The 20,152-nt window shown below is 36.7% G+C and overlaps 1 protein-coding gene across 2 annotated transcripts in view; it reads left to right on the forward strand.

Moving 5' to 3' along the window:
• The window catches only part of adamtsl3 (ADAMTS-like 3), a 179,126-nt gene that overhangs the window by 104,213 nt on the left and 54,761 nt on the right, over window positions 1–20,152 (forward strand). For both annotated transcript variants that reach the window (XM_053683431.1, XM_053683432.1), the window contains exons 4-5: window positions 7,003–7,130; window positions 16,249–16,294. In XM_053683431.1, the coding sequence (XP_053539406.1) occupies window positions 7,003–7,130; window positions 16,249–16,294 (174 nt within the window). The remainder of the gene's footprint in view (window positions 1–7,002; window positions 7,131–16,248; window positions 16,295–20,152) is intronic.

The following is a 20,152-nucleotide window of genomic DNA, read 5'->3' on the forward strand; positions in this document are numbered from 1 at the left end:
TCTCAGCTGTGCAAGCAGAGTGTTCTAGTGCTCCAGTTTTATATAGCCCAAGACATTTACACAAGCATGTGAAAATACACACACAGATCGTGCTTCTCAAAAAAAAAAAGAAGAAAAGAAAAGAATTTGTATAATGTAATGCCAAATGCAATTATCCAGCAAGGTTTGCAAACATAAACAGCCCTAATCTATAAACTACTGAAAACTCTTTAGAACCCTTTAAAAATAAACATGGATAAACCAGAAATGTCAGATCTCCTCTTTTTCCTCTTTGATGTTGGTCAGTCCTGCTCCCATGATTGACACTTGTCTAATTTTACCGTAATTTTCCAAAGAACCAACAATTATTGGTTTAAAGGTTCATTATTTCTTATATACTTATTTGTATTTTTATTTTCTTGTAATTAAATAATGACATTACCTTTATTTTCACCCTCACATCACATAGGAGACATATTAAAGGAAGAAACAACACAGAGTTTTAATAATGTGTTGGGCTTATTATTATTATTATTGCACTGTGAGCTAACAGAACCATCTTCAGTGTGCCTTAGGCTAGATTCTACACTTCTCTCTACTGATATTTTGGCCTTTCTAATGTAATGACTCAATCACTCTCTCATTATAGTTTTGTAGATGTCATTGTGCAATGACTAATTGACCTCGAGTGAGAACTGCCCCTAGCTAAACTGCAATCAGAGATCTCAAAACAACACAGCCTAAGTACCTACTCTTAATTTTCTCCAATGTTAGATGGATGGATTGGGATTTGAATCCAAAAATAAACAGTCAGTAAGATGAAGAATCCTATTTAAAACATTCAACTGATCCGTGTGAGTTCATAAAGAAGGCTATCAAATCCTCCACTATATTGGCTTAATATGGGGGGCAGCAATACATCCATTAGCAGAATAATGCAAAATGAAAAATATTTGTGTATTAATGAAGATAAATCAAAATGGCCATATGAAACTAGCTGTCAGCTACCAGCCCACATTATGAACATAACCAAGTTTGAGTTTAAAAGAGTGTAGCGGAAAGTTGTTGTCTACAGTTCTGCTGGTCTGAGGTGAGTAAATTGGTATTGTTTGCTATAAAGCAGTTTGGTCATGGAAATATTTTAGGTTTAGGCATTCAGTGTTACCCATGCCGATTCCACCTCACTCATTACAGAATGGCAGGAAGTTCAAGCAGAGTACAGCTCCAGGTTCTCCAGTTTACTTCCACCTCCCCAAAACATGCCAGTAGCTGGATTAACCAGTTTACATTGGCCCCAAGTGTACATGTGTAAATGAATGTGGTGCCCTGATTGGATTGGAAATGTCCCATCCAGGATCTCTCTCTCTCTCTCTCTCTCTCTCTCTCTCTCGCTGAGAAGCCATTCTATGGTTTGAACCCATGTCTTGTGGAACAGTATGTTTTCATTGGCAGCTGCTAATAGACTCTTTAATCTGAGCTGCTGTAGAACAAGCTCTTGAATTTCCAACATGGCTGTCCAACTTCAGGAATCAAGACACACACACGGCCAACACGTGTAGCGATGGGTAGCACACACATTATATCGAAGCCTTATCCATGAATTCACTGTAGTTGTTTCAGTAATAAATGTGGAGGTCAGAAAATCCATGTACTATGTGTATACTATTCCAGAACATATCTTAATCTCTTAATTTCTCAATAATCAGATATATTATGATATTCAGCAAATCAGATACAAATGCAAATGAGATGCTGCCAAGGTGAATTTACAGTGACAAATTAAAATGTGTACATGTAAGCATAATTATCATATCATGGCCTGTGCTAAAACTTCCAATATAGGAAAAATGATACAGCAGTTGCAAGCCTTTTGCAATGCCCTTGATGTGATTGAAGGGTTTTGTAATATAAAGAACAGTTGGTTTACAGGCAATGGTTTACAGATCAATCAACTGAGGCTAAGGATTGAGACATTATAAATTCATCTACTTAATACTGCACATTAAAATCCATCATGTGCCGTGATCTAGATGCAAAGATCAGTTTTAAGAGTTCTATTTGAAATATCTGTGCTTTGTTTGCCTTTTGCAATTTGCAGCAGAATCCTTAAAATGCTGTATGCTTTGGCTCACAAAAGAGAAAGTTTAGACATTTGCAGAGAGTTGTCTACTTGAGTAAATGGAATAACAACATATGGGATTTGGTAAGTAAAACAGTGAAAAAGCAAAGATTATGTTCAAGGCCATGGTTTTAGGGCCATTAGCCAGTTTGTGGTAACACCAAGAAAATCCCACAATAGCTAGAGTTGGGCCATTGGGCAAAACCCTTAAGCTATAATTGCTTGCATTGTGATTCTGCCTTATTTGTTGCTTTAGATAAAAAGTGTCTTGAGTAAATGCAGTGAAAGTCTAATGAGCAATTTGGAGCTAGTGTTGGAACTCAACAAAAGGTGTTAAATTGATCAATTTTCAAGCACAGTCCCAATACAGAGAGCAGAATTTAAGACTATGTTGTCCTGTCATTGATTCGCTTTTGTTCCATTATCTTTTTATCATCCCTTATTCCTCTATGGAAATGTAGGATTACTTGCTGATCTCACACTGTACCGTGGAGCCAAATTTCCTCCATCTAGTCAATTTTTGGGTCCAGGACATACTCACCTGCCTCTTGTGTGTTCAGGAAGCTTCAAAATCTCTTTTTTAGATTTTTTTTCCCTTTTAGATATACTGCTCATGATGGAGTTAGAACGTTCCTTTGAGCCCTCAGGACATTTTTAAGGAAATGTCTTCATGAGTAAATGGAATAACAATGTATGGGACTTCAAGTGGATAATAAACTCAGGGAAAGCCCAGCTCATGTTCAAGGCTGTGAATTTGGGGGGCATTAGCTCTTAGGCGGGGGTGTCAGAACTTGTTGAAAGGTGAATTATGTGAATTATAAATAATGTCAGTGAATAAATGAGTGTTTTTTACTCAGAGGAGAGATCTGGAGTTCAGTTCTAGTGGAAGTACTGTCCAGGAACAATATGTTGCAAGAATGTGTGGATCAGTTTCGGCTCTTAAAACCCAATAGGGTGGTGTTTGGAGAATGACATTACAGGAAACACTCACCTCCCTTCTGAGTGTACAGGAGTGTACAAGATCTCTCTCTTTTTTTTTTTTAGATTCCTTAGATATACTACATGCTTTAGCTCATGAAGGAGAAAGAAAGAGCCTTTGAGACATTTGTAAGGAACAGTTGAGTAAATGGAATACCACCATATGGTATTTGGATTTAGGAAAGCCTAGCTTGTATTCAGTTAGGTGGGGATCTCCTTCAGAACTGGTCAAAATAACCGTATTAAACCATGTTAATGAAAGTTTGGGATTAGGAGTCAAGGAACAGGCATACCCTGTCATAATAGATAGAGCTTTATGCTATTTATGCTATGATTGGAGTAACAGCCCTTCAAGACATGGGTGAGATTTAGAATGAAGCCAGAGGAGAATCAGAGCAATACAGGAAGCCAAAAAAATCTTTCCGCTCACTTTTCCTGCTTCAAATCATACACTTTGGACTATATTTTTGCACACAATGGGTCATATTCAGAGTTAAGCACGCATAACGAGCAATTATAATAATTGTGCATATCAGTATTCAGATAAACTACATACTTATGGGAGTTGCATGCATTTGGCATAGTTTGACCAAAACAGGGGCAGATCTCTTTTTCCATGAACAATATAAGAATGGTATTATTTTTTCTCTCAGAGGAGACAGCATCTTTATTGGAGTCATTGCTTATCTCAAGGAGCAAATTTTATATGGATAAAAATAAGATCTACACTTATGTAAAGTGTGTTGTAACCATAGTAGATGAGTGCTTGGTCAGATTATCCTTTACACTTCTGGCATGTTTTTTTTTTTTTTTTGCACAAGAGCCAACATCAAATCAACAAAAACATGGTGCATACAGCCCAAATATAGAAGAACTGATATACTGGTTTGTAAGGCATATGACTTGTTGGAGCATGTTAGTTGTAACATCAGTGTAGTGGCCCACTTGCTACTGGCCCTTAAGGAAATAATGGCCACAGCAAGAGATGCAAGAGATCATACCAATAGTCACTGCAGAAGGGTGAAGCAAATCAGTGGGGTAATTAATGCAGAGAAGGACATTATTTTTACCAACCAAAATTGTCTGTATTATCAACACTGGGATTAGTAATGCAGACAAGTTTGGTTGGTAAAAATAGGTTTCACCAGCTGCCATTGGTACCTGGACAGGTCTTTTATCAATTTTTCTGTATGAGATGTAAGCAAAACACATAATTCAATAGACCGCCCTGAGGCACTTGTCTGAATGAAATGTTATTGCTGTGGAATTTCGTTTCTAAGACAGCAACAGTGGATCTAAGGAACTATGTGGGATGCAACAAGGACCACATTGGTGCCACCACAGCAGCCCAAAACACAAAGGTGGTCAAGCATGTAAAGCACAATTTACTAAATCAGTTCTGATTTCGTGTGGCAGATGGTAGGATAGATCTCTGCTCTTCAGCTAGAGCACTGGTGCTTTATAACAGACCAGTGGCTTCTGAGCACACTGCCCCCAGGGTACCGTGCTGTGAAAAAGTATTTGATATTTTAAATAGTACCTGATTTCTTCTGTTTTTTGTGAATATCTCATACTCAAGTGTTTCAGAAATGAAAACAAAATCTAATATAAAGCAAAGGCCACCTGAGTAAACACAAAATATATTTTTAAATTATATTGTCATTTATTGAAGCAATAAAGCTATCTAATACCAACTGGGCCTGTGTGAAAATGTATTTGCCCACATAGTTACTAACTCCCCGAATCTATGAACTTTTTCAACAGCATGAAGATGGTTAAAAGGTCTTACCCAGTAACACACTATGCCAAAATTGAAATAAATTCCAGAAATGATGGGGAAGAAGGTGATTGAAATACATCAGTCTGGGAAGGGTTACAAAGCTATTTCAAAGGCTCTGGGACTCCAGTGCCTTTGGGCTCTGGGACTACAGTGAGAGCTCCAAATGGAAAAAAACTTGGGACTAGTAGTGAACTTTCCCAGAAGTGGCCTACCTTCCAAAATTCCTCCAAGAGCACAGCAACTACCCATCCAGCAATTCAAAAAAGACCCAAGGACAACATCAAAGGAGCTACGGGCCTCTCTTGCATCAATAAAGGTCACTGTTCATAATTCTACTATCAGAAAGACACTGGACAAAAATGGTATCCATGGAAGAGTGGTGAGGTGAAAAATACTGCTAACCCTGAAGAACATTAAGGCTCTTCTAAAATTTGCCAAAACACACCTTAATGATCCTCAAACCTTTTGCGAGAATGTTCTGTTGACTGATGAGCCGAAAGTAGAACTGTTTGAAAGACAGGGGTTTTGTTTAGTATGGCGTAAACCAAACACAGAATTCCACAAAAAGAACATCAATACCTACGGTCGAGTATGGTGGTGGAAGTGTGATGGTGTGGGTATGCTTTGCTGCTTCAGGGCCTGGGCAACTTGCGGTAATTGAGGGAAATGTGAATTCTGCTCTCTACCAGAAAATCCTAAATGAGAATGTCTGGTCTTCAGTCTGTACGTCTGTAAACTAAAGCGCTAGTCGATTATGGAGCAATGATCCAAAGCATAGGAGTAAGTCCTAGTCACAGAAGTAATTGAAAGGCCGATATCCAGTTATTGGAAGCATTTGGTGGCAGTTATTGCTAAAGGTGGCACAAACAGATTTAAAATTTAAGGGGGCAATTGGTTTTTCACATGGGTGATAGGTGTTGGATAACTTTTTTTTGGTCAACAAAAATAAATATAAAAATAAAAACTATATTGTGTGTTTACTCAGGTTGCCTTTGTTTCATGTTATATTTTATTTGAAGATCTAAAACTATTTAGTATGAGATATACACAAAAACAAAAGAAATCAAGAAATACTATTTTCACTGTACTGTATTGGTTACTGTTTCACTCTTGGTCGCCACCAAATGGTAAATGGTCTGCATTTATATAGTGCTTTTTTAAACCTTAACAGTTTTACAAAGCACTTTACACTGTTACTCATTCACACACCAATGGTAGCAGAGCTGCCATGCAAGGCACTAGCTTGCCATGGGGCACAACTTGGGGTTCAGTGTCTTGCACGAGGTCGGGAATCAAACCACCAACCCTATGATTAGTGGACAACATGTTCTACCACCTGAGCCACAGGCAAGACACTGTCAGGAACTTCAGTCATGACGTAGAAAAACAGGCCATAGAAATGGTACACTGAGTAGAAAGCCCAGTCAGTTTTCCCCAGGATATTTTCTGATAAAAAAAAAAGAGGCGTGATCCGACACAGTTTAGATCTGAAAGACTTAATTACGTATCTTCTTAAAATGACTGCAATTCCATATGCTACACATACCAGATGTTGTATTGGCAGTGATCTGGGTCTGGAGTTCTAAATTTAATGTTCTGCCAGGTCCATATTTTGCTGAATTTCAGTAAGGGCTGCTTTCCTGACTTGGGTGAGGGGACACTAAAGGGGGTGTGACATTCAAAATACACATACTATTACTTTCTCTCTCTCTTCTTCTGAGTGAAATGTGTCTATGAGACTTCTCTCTGACCTCACATATCCCCACAGTCCAGTTTCCTTTGTGCTCTCAGTACAGGAAATCTGTGTGTGTGTCTAGGGTGCTAGAGATCTTGTCTTTAGATACAAAGCTCATGGAGTTTATAAACGCTGCATACAGTGAGGTCATGTTGCAGCCGCTTCGGAGGTCTCAGTCATTTGGAGGCATTTTGGACTTCTCAAAACGGAGCTTGGCCTAATTTCAGTCCAGTGAAACCTATATGCCTCTTTCCCCCCTTTTTAAAATTCTTTATCTTTATTATTATTTTTTTGTTATTGAACTTAATTTATTGGAAGGAAGGCATATGGTGTTAATGAACTTTTGTTGCATAATCAGGGTTAGGAATGTCTTTGAATGGGTTTTGGAATGAAACTGTATGTGTGTTTCAGACATCAAGGACCACACGCTCTGATGAGGAGAGGGACAACGGATGGGATGCTTGGGGAACATGGAGCGATTGCTCTCGCACCTGTGGAGGAGGAGCCTCTTACTCTTTACGGAGATGTCTCAATGGAGGGTTAGTAATTTTCCCACAACTTACAAAAACGCACAAACTTGTCCACTTTTACATTTACAAAAATCTCTCACTATGTCCTCATATTGCCTATATTACTATTTTTTAAACAAGCTTGAATCAGATGATGACAATGGCTAAACTACAGTTATTATAACTTTCCATATTCTCCCAGGTCCACATAATTTCTTCTATCAGAAATGCTTTTTTTTTTTTTACCCAGCAGCCACTATTGCTATCCATACTCTAAGAACTTTAAGAACTTTTTGAATATTTGTTTTCCAACACAACCAACTGTAAACTAAACCCTAACAATGAAAGGTAAATATTGTTAAAATTGTACAGTGTATATTATAATATAAACAAAAAGGCTCTTCTCTAAAGACAACTTCAACCAAGCTTAACTTGGCACTTGTTGGAAACACTGATTTGAAAACATAGTGAAGGCTTAATTAATGACAATCATGACACTGTAACATATAATGTTACATACATGATCACTGGGTCTTATGTGAAATTAATTTCATATTTTATATTTTATGAGTTCTTATGGACATATCATGTTACTTTGATAACAAAGTTATGTATATTGCCTCTGTCCATATAAAGCAAGTTTAATTTATTAAGATTTTTATGTTAACATAATGCACTGTCATGACACTGTAATGAGTTGTGCATATTTCGCTGACCATAATTTTGAGTTAATTTGGATTTTTGGTTTGACATATCACATTACCATTATATCAATTTAACAGTGCACTGAGCTACAGTATAAAGTCAGCTGTCCTGAGGTTCTAACATAAGTCAGCCCAGAAAATGTCATAACACTTCCTTATGTCAACAAAAAAACTATGTAACTTGAATTGGGATGTCATCTTGAAACGAGGCTTTTAACTAAAGCCTGTTGGAATAAGTCTTTATAAATGTTTATGTAGGTTTATGTCAGGAATACATGTCTAGGGATGCTAGTGAGAAAGTTTGCCTTAAATGTTGGTGGGAATGTAGTGGACAATAAACTCAATTTACTCAAAATCTCAGTTTTTGTTGTAATCCATGCCTCCTGATGGTGGGGCTCATAAAAGACTAGTTAACCTTGTATCTGTTTGTTCTGCATGTTGAGAATACACCAGAACAGATTACTTCTTGTAAAAACAAAATATGTTTTGCAAGAGAAAAATGGTTGCATTAAACATCAATTTTGAAGACGTCTTATTCAAAATTATATTACTCTTCCAGATGCTATAACTGCACAGATGTTTTTGGGGATATAAAATTGCTTGCTTGTTCTTGCCACAATTCCTTACCTGGTTTTTGATAAGAGATCACGTCTGGCCCTGCAAGACTAATGCAGGTGTCATGTTGCTCTATGAATACCACTTTATAGTGTTGTTATTTCGGTGTTAGTTTTAAAAAAAATACATTTAACCTTAGTACAAATTGTCTGTTGGCTAGTCAATTTGAGGCGATTACAATACTATCACAATGAGTAATGTTCAAGAACTATTATAATAATATTAATGTGTCCTGTGACATGTAAAATGTCTACAATTTTGTATGACCAATCATCATCTACAGTCAAGAATAGTCATCTGTGGCTACAGTGGACACACTGTATTAGAAAAACATTGCCTGCTCCAACCTTCATCTGTCCAGTTTGGATGAGCCTGTGCTTACTGTAGCCTCAGTTTCCTGTTCTTGGCTGACAGGATTGGTACCTGTTGCTGTCTTTTGCTCAAGGTTCAGTGTGTTGTGCATTCTGAGATGCGTTTCTGCTCACCATGGGTGTAAAGAGTAGTTGTTTGTGTTACCATAGCAATCTTGTCAGCAAGGCGTTTCCATCCACAGAACCACCACTCACTAGAGACTGCGAAACTGTGAAAATCCCAGAAAATCTGCAGCTTCTGAAATGCTCAAACCAGCCCTTCTGGCACCTACAACCACACCATGGTCCAAGTCTTTCTGATGTTTGATCTGAATATTACCTGAATACTTGAATATGACCTGATTTTATGAATTGCACTGGTGCCACATGATTAGCTGATTGGATAATTACATGAATGAGCAGGTGTACATTTGTTCCTGGGAACATTGACTGTTTTTAAAAAAAGTTATTCTTTTTTTTCAATTCTTTTACTTACCTTCATCACTGTTGTTCCTTAATTTTCCACAGTTCACTCTGTCTGCCTATCATTAGATAATTCAAGTGAAGAGACATGTACAGTTATGATGACAGCTGTCAGGATGATCTCAGAGCCATCTCAGTTATGGTTGGCATGAGAGTGGGAAAAGGAGTGGGATATTTCCAGAATTTCTTTCATACTTGTTTCATTTTCACTTCCTTTCTTTCCAACTTCTGCTAGTCTTCTCTCCAGGCTATGAAAATAGACATTGTTACTTATGCATTCAAGTGCTTATTTGATGATAGAGAATTCAGTACTGTCAGAAATGCATTCATTATGTGCATAATTTATAATGCATTGGGGGAAAACTCATTAAAACTTGCTGAATCCTCAGAAGTAATGAAAGAAGTTCCATCCTTATAATATTTCTTGCTCCCTTGCTAAATGATGTTAACTTTATACAATTTATTTATTGGAAAAATGTGATTTCTCACTGTAATACTCACTGCAGGGATTAAACTGTGCACACTATGATCAAAGAATTTTCTTTCTTCCATATTGGCTGACAGACGTTGTGAGGCATACAGTTATTTTTCAGTAAATGCACAGCTAAAGTAGTTCCAGTCAGGTCTTGACCGCATTACAGTTCCATATCACTTCGCCAAGTTATGTGAAATAACGGAAGAGTTAGCCTACTGTCCACCACAGTGCACACATTTCACAACAAACAAAATGACATAAAAATTGTATTTTCCAGAAATAAGTAAGGAATAATTGACGACGGGCCGTTGAATTATTAGAAAAATAATCCGCACCTGAGGTGGTAATGTGGCCACGAGGCAATGCAGAGGCTTGAGCCAGTAATATGCAGTTATTGGAGAGAGAGAAAGAGAGAGAGAGAGAGCAAGAAAAAAAGAGAGAGCACGAGAGCATGTGCGATAAGTATATGCAAGTATCAATATTTATTTATTTATTCACTGTATTTTCTGCAGTAATAAAAAACGAAAAACGCTCTGAATAAGTAGGCTTTTCATATTTATTTTTTATTTGTTCTATTTTTATATTATCAGCATGAAACGGGAAAAAAAAACCTGTCAAAACTTTCTCTCTTTGTCTCTCTCTCTCTCTAGTTATAACAGTTATATAACAATTGTTCCCTCACCAGCCTCTCTTTTTTTTCTCTTTCTTGAAGTTAATAATCCATTCATCTATCCCATTTTCTATACCGCTTATCCTACAGGGTCACGGGGAACCTGGAACCTATCCCAGGGAGCATGGGGCACAAGGCGGGCTACACCCTGGACGGGGTGCCAATACATCACAGGGCACAATCACACACACTTTCACACACCCATTCATACTGAAGTTAATAATAATAATAATAATAATAATAATAAACCTTTTCCTCTGGTGGAAAGCTTACTGACTTTTAATGTTTTTGTCTGATTAACTGTGTAAGAGACAAAAAAGTTGCCAGTGAAAAAACAACTCTTCATAGCTACTATAAAATACTGTAAGTGATAGCAGGCTTTAACTTGTCTCATGGATGTTCCACAATATTAAATATAATTATATGCAGTTCACCAGCAGTTATTATAGGTTTTTCCACTATACCATACTATAGAAACAATAACATATTAGAGCAAACACATTAATATAAACATGATTCAAAAGACAGTCTGCAGAATATAAATCACCTTTTTTAAAAGAGAGTTCAATAGCACTGTAGCTTGACAATAACTAATGCACATATTACTCGGTTGATGCATATTAGTCAAGAATTAATTATTTATAACTGAGAAGGATCTCTCTTTTTTGGCAGTGTATTACACAATGGTAATTTTTTTGTCTCTTAAAAACTAGCACCTGTTATTGACTTAATGCATTGCTGTAAAGGTTAGCTTGGGCTCGGGTTATTGTCTGTGTTGAATTTTGTATGATCTCTCTGCGTCCATAAAGGTTTCTTCCATCCAAAAACATGCCAGTATGTGGATTGCATGTCAAAGTGTGTGTGTGTGTGTGTGTGTGTGTGTGTTTGTGTGTGTGTGTGTGTGTGTGTGTGTGTGTGTGTGTGTGTGTGTGTGTGTGTGTGTGTGATGCCCTGTGATGGCCTAGCACCCCATCCAGGTGGTACCCCTGCCTTATACACAGTGTTCTTGGGATCCACTACAACCCTAACCAGGATAAAGTGGTAACGGAGATGAATGAATGAATGAACAAATAGATGAATGATCATCTCTTCTGATCTCAGGATCAGTGATTAGGACACAATGATGATAAGCTTTTGACCCATAAAACAAAGTTTTCTTGCTGAGGCTAACTGCAATATATTAACTTGAACAATACTGGCATTCACAAGAGTACTTCTCTATTTTCTGGAATAACATTTGAGCAATTTTTCACTGGTCCGAAACCTCAGGTCAAAAGCGTTAGCACTACATCTTTTACAGTTCAGTTGAAAGACATGCATCATTTGTATTGTATTTAACTACTTGCAGTGGAGGAAGCTAATTGGCTCAGATGTGCCTCGGAATAAAAAATGTTCCAGTTAGCTTGTGTTTTGTGTTTCGTTTCGAGAGTGTTCTTTGCCCACTACTGTCAGATTGGAACGTGTGTTTTATAATTGAATACTTCCTGTGTGCAAAGATGTATTCTTTTCAGGAGCTTTGAGTTTCTTATGAAATGCAAATGTCTCATGTTGGGTTTTTTTCCCCCCAGAACCCCACCAGTCCTGACACTGTGGCTGCTTAATCAAACTTTATTAGTGACCTTACTGTTATTGTAGTGTTTGAATTGTAGTGTTTAATGTACGATTTAAGGATCAACTTATGTTGTGTAGTCATTGCGCCTCGAGAGTATTATTAATTCATTTATTATTAGGTTAATAATACTGTATTCTAAGTAGAGGTGTGCTTGGGACTGTGTATTAATCACTGTGCTGCCTGAATCCACAGTTATTTTTGTTCGTACCCATGCCTGATATTTACTAATTTACTTAGCTGGCACTGTTTCCCAAAATAAGTAAACACAGCTGATTTCTGTCTTTTTGTTTGTTTTTACTGTTCTATACTGCCTAGTGCTGATAACTTTGTACACATCTGCCAGATTCACGCTGGAGAAGCAGATGCTGTGTCCAAAATGATCATAAAAACACCAACACAATGGGCTTTTTTAAAATAACTATCAAAACAAGACAAACTTTACAGCCAAGTAATTTGTTTATTTACATAAAAAGGCTTTGAATGGACTTTTACTGAAGCCAGATGGGTGTGCTCTGTCTCTCTTTGTCTTTGCAATTTTAATAATTGTCCACCTTCTCCCTCCCATATGAGAGAAAAACTTCACGCTCGCACAATTTGTTTTTCTTTTTCTTTTTCAGCCCCAGGGGTCCTGGAGGTTCCCAGTTTTGATGCACGGCCCTAACTCAAATTTTATATTGAAGAAATGATTTTTTTTTCTCACTATTATCCTAATACTATGCACATATACTACACTATGGTTGTTCAAAGCTTTATTTCCACCCTGTTTTCACATTTTACTTTTCATATACGTTGTGTATTACAGTTATGTTCAAATTGGGATTATATTCCTCTTTTTTCAAGTACAAAAAAAAACCCCCAAAAAAACCTCATTGCAGTCCAGTTAAGGGTATCCGAGATGCAATTTAGCCAGATGTAATACAAATGTAAATTACATTAATTTCTCTAAACCATTCACAATATTGTTGTAGTGTTAATTAAGTAAATATAAGTTGTTTGAGTTATGGTTATTTTATATGGCTTAATAATGAGTTCTGTATTAGCTACGTAATTACACAGGAACTAGCTCACTACTTGTTCATGTTTAAGTCAGTATGCTCGCAGGCTCTGCTGCGGATGGTTGTTGACAAATCCATCAGCGCTGGGCAAGAGCATAACTCCATTGTTGTAAATTTGTCCTTAAGAAGTTAGTAAAGTTCTTGCAACAGATTCACTTTGTTGCATGCTTCTGGCCACGCTTCCACGGACACTTATAAGACAAGACGAGCACAACAATATGTTACATGACAACACAGTACTTCCATTAATATATATATATATATATATATATATATATATATATATATATATATATATATATATATATATATATAGTGTGGTGGATACTAAAATCAACATGCAATTGGGTTCAAGATTTGAGTCCACCAACAAAACTACCAAAAACGTTGTCTAATCATAATTTTTGTCCAAAAAGATTCCATTATGCTTTAAACTGTTACAATTCAGATAGCCCGCATTGTGCAGTGCAAAATCTATGCTATATATAAAATGTATATCGCTTTGGATAAAAGCGTCTGCTAAATGAATAAATATAAATATATAAATATGTACACAGCTTCTGTGTGTACATAGGTACTCATGCAATATACCTTTGGAAAGCTAGGATTCTTGTAATTCGAGTAATATAAACTGTTTCAAGATAGAATCACAACAGCAGCTACAATCAATGTCTCTGTCGGACCACCGACATACAAACAAACGTTTACAAAACTGAGGCAACTCACCTATGAAGCCTCATAGTTGTCCACTAATCCATAACATCCTGATGAAAATAATCTTGTTATACTGGCAAAGGTCCAGTCAATCCAATTAAGTAAAAATATTTAGTCCAAAATACATTATAACATAAGTAAATACCCACGGACTGTTGCTGCATCATTTCAAATTACCAGAAGATGTGCCTAATCTTTCATGTATTCACCGTTATAATTTCGGTTCGCTTGTGAATATTCCTGATCACTTCATTTGAAAATGGCCACTGCTCTCTGACCTTTCAGTTGACACCTCGTTTGAACCATATCCATATCCTGTCCATAGACTTCAATTACCAATGAGAGTCTATGCTGAAGGGAAGTACATTCCCCCTTTCCTTCATGAAAAGCTCAAGCCTATTGCAACCGATTGTGTGGATGACTGGTGCATTGTATAACCAATGAAATTCTGAAAAATATGATATGCTGCTTTACTGGTAAGTTTAAACACTTCAGTTTAAAAGTCCCTGTGTAAAGCTGCATTAAAAAAAAAACTCCTTTTTCTGTGTGTAAAAGCTTGCAAAGGTTTCAATTATGAATATACATTTTGTAGATTGCTGGATATACGATATGTTATTAGTGTCACCTTTCATTAGTGCCCAAAATTATAAGACAAATCAAGAGCAGTAGCATTTTTATCCTAGGTATGTGTACATGGTTAGCAAGGGCCCTTTAGGGTCTATAAGATGATTTTGGTAAAACACATGGACATACCCTTAGAAAAACATGTGCAAAATAATTTTCTTTGGAATTGTTATCAAATTTGACTTTGGACTAGGAAAGGCTTCATGCTGTGGTCCAGTTGTGTTTTCCAGCTAAATAGCTTCCAGCTGTAGTTGTCTGCAGGCATCTGTATGCAAAAAAAATAATAATAAAAAAATCAGGCAGAAAAAAAACCCTTTTTACTTCAGTGTGTTCAAACTTCTATTACTCAATACCAGTAGCACTTAGAGTGATTCTGTAATTTCTGGGAAAAACATGAGAGTGTCACCTTTCAAAAGAGACCAAAACCATGCATGTACTCCAAATGGTTCAAGAACAGCTTTAATTTAATTTTGGCTATTCCTTGGATAGGAGTTTTAGGCTAATTTTACAGGAGCTTTGTTTCTTCTTCCTGAAGAAAGCTGTAGGGATGATTACACATAACGGATACAATTTGAGGACGCAGTTTTGGACCTATATTATTAAATTGTTATATTTCTTAAACAATGTAATACCACGAAATGTAATGACATTTTCAGATCTGATGAAGTAAAGTTTGGCAGTAGACTCAGTAGACTTTATAGGACTCATCTTTATGCTGATTATATCTGACACTTTGCATTTAGTTAGACACTTTCACTTCATTGCCTACTTTTCTGTTTTGATATTGCTGACTACATCAAGGGCACCTTCGAGTGGCATGGGTTGAGAGTTGATGAGAAGAGTCTCAGCAAATTTGGCACATCTACCCAGCATTTTTGCATTAGGATCACGTTATACATGGTAGTATTAACTTACCATGCTGCCAAGTTGCTATCACACCTATCACACCAAGGAGCTATCATGCCTTTTGCCTCTCTAAAGAAGCACATTGCTTTCTAGAAACAAGCACAAAGATGAATAAGCAGATGTAATTTAATGCTCATGTTTTGTTCAGGTGAAAATTTTGGAACAGTAAACAGTAGCAATATTTCCCCCCCAGCATAGAGCTGTATATACTTGGCTCAATTATTGTAATGAACATAAAACATTGTGGGGGGCACGGTGGCTTAGTGGTTAGCACATTTTCCTCCAGGTACTCCGATTTCCTCCCCCAGTCCGAAGACATGCATTGTAAACTGATTGGCATTTCCAAATTGCCCATAGTGTATGAATGTGTGTGCTATTGTGCCCTGTGATGGGCTGGCATCTTGTCCAGGGTGTCCCCTGCATCCTGAGTTCCCTGAGATAGGCTCCAGGCTCCCCTGTGACCCTGTGTAGGATAAGTGGTATGGAAAATGGATGGATGGTTTTAAAAATCCTGTTTTAATTGCAGAGATGATGTTCATGGTCATTTTGGGCTGAAAATAATAAAGTGAAATAAGGATTTAAAAAATGACTGGTATTTGTGACACTGCTCTAAGTAGAGGAGGATCACTTGTGCTATCACTGTCATGATACTGAAAACTTTGACGAATATAAAATTAAGATACCAAAATGAATGTTAAAAATCTATTGCTATATAAACTAAAGTGATTTTATTGGTCAATGATACTAGATATTGCTAAGTAGTGAGTGAAGACAGTGTTAATTTGGTTTCAGTGCCTGATGTATTCCTTATGACAGAACATTTACAAGCAGCAACACACACAACGGCAAAAAAGAGCACAAAAAAACCCCACTAGGGATGACTATCATTTTAAAATGCTTTCTTTTTTTCTTTTTCTTTCTTTTTTTTTTCTCTCTGCAGGAATTGTGAAGGAAGAAACATCCGTTACAGGACATGCAGCAACACAGTGAGTCCAAATGAAACATGTTAAAACATATTACATATGCACTATATGACCAAACGTTTGTGGACATCTGACCAACACACCCATACAGTATATGTGTTTTTTGACCATCCAATTACAGATTTAGTTTCCCTTTGTTGTTATAATAACCTCCACTCTTAATAGGAAGACTAGATTTTGGAGTATGGCTGTGGGAATTCGCTCTTCAGCCACAAAATTAATCAACATCGATCCAAAAAATTTACCCAACATTGGTACAGTAGACAAAAGTCAACTGCAGTTGGCCCAACAGATAAAATTACCCAAATTTGGTCCAATTGACAGACTTGCTAAATATTGGCCAGTGGAATGGCAGTTTTGGAACTATGCAGGAACTTATATACATAGAATGGGGTCCAAAAGTCTGAGATCACTAGTGAAACCATATCTGTTTGGTACTCCTTTTCAGGTTAATACAAAGGTTTTCATTACAAATGATATCAGCAACAGCTTGAGTGAGAAGTAGAATCTTTGCATGAATTTCTTAACTCGAGATGACAGACTCAACAAGTTTGTGTAAAACCTGATGGTTCATGTTAGATCAAATCCATTGGCATGTCATCTGAACACATGCTTCAATGGAAGGGATAAGGCTCATGGAAAATCTGACCTTTTGTACAAAGGAGTTAACATGGTCAATATTACCAATTTGTTTAAATTTGTTTGCAACATCTTCAATATTGAATAGTCAAGGTGCTGCACATTTCCTTTTTTTTTGTTTTAGAATTTTCCATATTCTGAAACTTTCTGTTTTTTTCCGGTTTTAAATAAAACAAAAATCCCAGATTTTCAATGTGATCTCAGACAATTGGATCCCACTTAATAAACAACCAGAAGTACATCCTTTCAACAGAATTAATTATCATTTGAATGAAATAATTGGTCAAATGATCATTAATGCAAATTTTCATAATAAAACGTTTTTATAAATAGTAAAGGGAACTCACAGTGGCTATGTTATAGTCTACAGAAGCGTTCAGTTATAGAATTTATACTCTCCTCTTTTGCTACAGTATGTCCCCTATAAGCTAGCCAGAAATAGAAACGTCTTTCATTTTCCCGTCCATTTAAAAAAAAATAACTTGTGGTCTAGCATATGGTAAAGTCCCCTGCTTCATCCCTTTCAAAGAGAGATGGAAAAGAAAAGTTTTCCATCTAAATCTATGTCTCTTGTGTAGCCAGCCTCCATGTCTCCATCAATACGCAAGAAGCCATCTGTCCCTTTTCCATCAATTTTAATCAGCGCCCTCTTTTTCCACCATTCAAGTGGTTTTGAACGATTTTGTGGTTGCCGAGTCAAAGCCAGTCACTGCATAATGTTCAAAAATGGTGTTAAAAATGTGGACCTTAAGAACGGGTCTTTGTGTGTCAAACATTATTAGCAACATATTGATGGAGTTAACTCTAGACTCTGGGTTTCTCAGGTGCACCACTGTTCATTTCTTTTTCCTCAGTGCTGCTTAAGCCCCCACCCTGACCACACATTCAATCACTGTAACTAAATTTCGTTGTGTTTGCATGTGCAAAATAACTTGTAAAACCGATAATTGAAAAACTTCACCTTTACAAAATTCAACCAAAGAAGAAGAATATTACAGAGAATTCAAACTTTCTGCTGCATTTATTAACACAATATTGGTAAATATTTATTTTTTTTACATTCTTTATGGTTTTTTTTTTATCTTTTTATTTTAATCCAGAGACAGAGAAAAAATTTATGGGCAAACATCTGCTCTTGGATCCACCCTATGTAATTTACAATTATAGCATTGGTGTGGGGAACGTTTGCCTCTCACCTCCAGGGTTGGGGGTTCGATTCCCACCGTAGCTCTGTGTGTGCAGAGTTTGCATGTTCTCCCCGTGCTGCGGGGGTTTCCTCCGGGTACTCCGGTTTCCTCCCCCAGTCCAAAGACATGCATGGTAGGCTGATTGGCATGTCTAAAGTGTCTGTAGTGTGTGAATGTGTATGTGATTGTTCCCTGCGATGGATTGGCACCCAGTAGAGGTGTACCCCGCCTTGTGCCCAATGCTCCCTGGGATAGGCTCCAGGTTTCCCCGTGACCCTGAAAAGGATAAAGTGGTATAGAGTGGATGGATGGATGGAGATTTGGTGTGTTGCAAATTTATTTATTTATTTATTTATTATTTATTTTTTACCAGAGCCTGTCTTTAGGATTGCCTTCAATAACTGTATTTAGGTATGATCTGATCTGTGCTCTGGATTATGAAGTAGATTCTTGGAAAAGTCTAAATAAAGACTAGGCTATATCCAGCTCCAACATCCAGCTTCCTGTGTCTAACACATCACACATTTACTGTTCACACTGCCAGGTTCTGGGTGATTTAGGAAACACAGCTCTTGAGTGTGAAAAGCAAGAATGAAGGTGTGACAGAGCCTTCTTTTTTTAACCAAGTTTTCTACTTTCTTAGTCTTGGAATACATGTACAGACATCAGGTTCAGTGCAAAACATAACTTGCTGCGACTGCCAAAATGTGTTTGGTTAAATTCTGTAACTTTTCACACAAACTGTAAGCACCTATACATGTGCCCTTCTTGAGGTGCAATTTGCACTTTAACCATAAAAAAAAAGATCAGGAATAAAGAGAAGGGCAAGTTTAGTAACAAAGATAATGTGTTAATAAATTAAGTTCTTATTAAAGAATGATGTAGTTAGTTAAGAATGCAGGGTCAGGAAAGAAGACCTTGTGGACAGTTCTTTTCTGTTAAAATATCTACTTTATACTCTTGAATAGTTTTAAAGTTTACAGTTTAAAATACAGATAATTTTTACTTTCACTCAAGTATATTTTTCCCTCTATATATCCAATTTTCATTTTGATACAGTACCCATATTTGTATTTAAGTACAGTTTCTCTGTACATTTTATCCACCCCTGTTAAAGAAGGACTAAGAATAAATAAATGCTGCAGAGGACATTAATGTAGCTAATATGCCATTTGGAAGAAAAAACAACAACAAAACAACCAACAGCTGTGCACAGAATAAGCTACTTCATATAAAGGTGTGCAGTTAGGCTGTATTCCTTTTTTTTTGTAGATGATTCTTTGGCTCCTAACATGAGAATGGCACAAAATCCTGTTTATTGTATTGTGTTGTTGTTTTTGTTGTTGTATGTGAGGAAATTGATGTATGTGCTATAACCAGGGTTCTGAGATCTGCATGAGATAAGCAGCCCAAACAAGTATGATTAAACAAATACTTTCTATAGTTACCCATTTTTTATTAAATAAGACATGGCTGAGTGTGTATGAAATGTTTGGGGTGTTTTCTAAGATGAGGGCTTGAAAAAGCCCAAGTACAATCTGACAATTAGCCTGATCTCACACCTGCAAATTGGTCTCTCAATAGAATGTGTCAAGATTGGGCTAAAATTTAGGATTTAATTTACTGGATTTCCTAATATCCAGGAGATTGACTTGTACAAAAAGATAATTTACAAATCCTTTGGGAGGCAAAGATGGCTACTAGGATATGTAACTATATCAAATGGAATATATTATCAGACTGTCTCATCGTGTCTACCTAGTGTTTTCACAAGAGACCCTGGAAAGGGATCTGGAGACCCTGGAGCAAATTGTGGATAATGAATAAAAGACAATTTATTTTGAATGTGTTTCAGATTGCCTGGTTTAAAAACCCATCAATGTAATTTTTTTTAACAATAGTGAATTGTTTCTAAAAACAACCAGTGCACTGCATAAAAAACTGTATATATCTTATTTTAAAAAAAACAACCCCAAAACACATGAAATGATCTAAATGCAGGCTGTAACTAAATGTCTTCAAAAAGCAAGCTTAT

Source organism: Ictalurus punctatus, chromosome 10 (assembly GCF_001660625.3).
Source record: "Ictalurus punctatus breed USDA103 chromosome 10, Coco_2.0, whole genome shotgun sequence".
NCBI classification, from domain to species: Eukaryota; Metazoa; Chordata; class Actinopteri; order Siluriformes; family Ictaluridae; genus Ictalurus; species Ictalurus punctatus.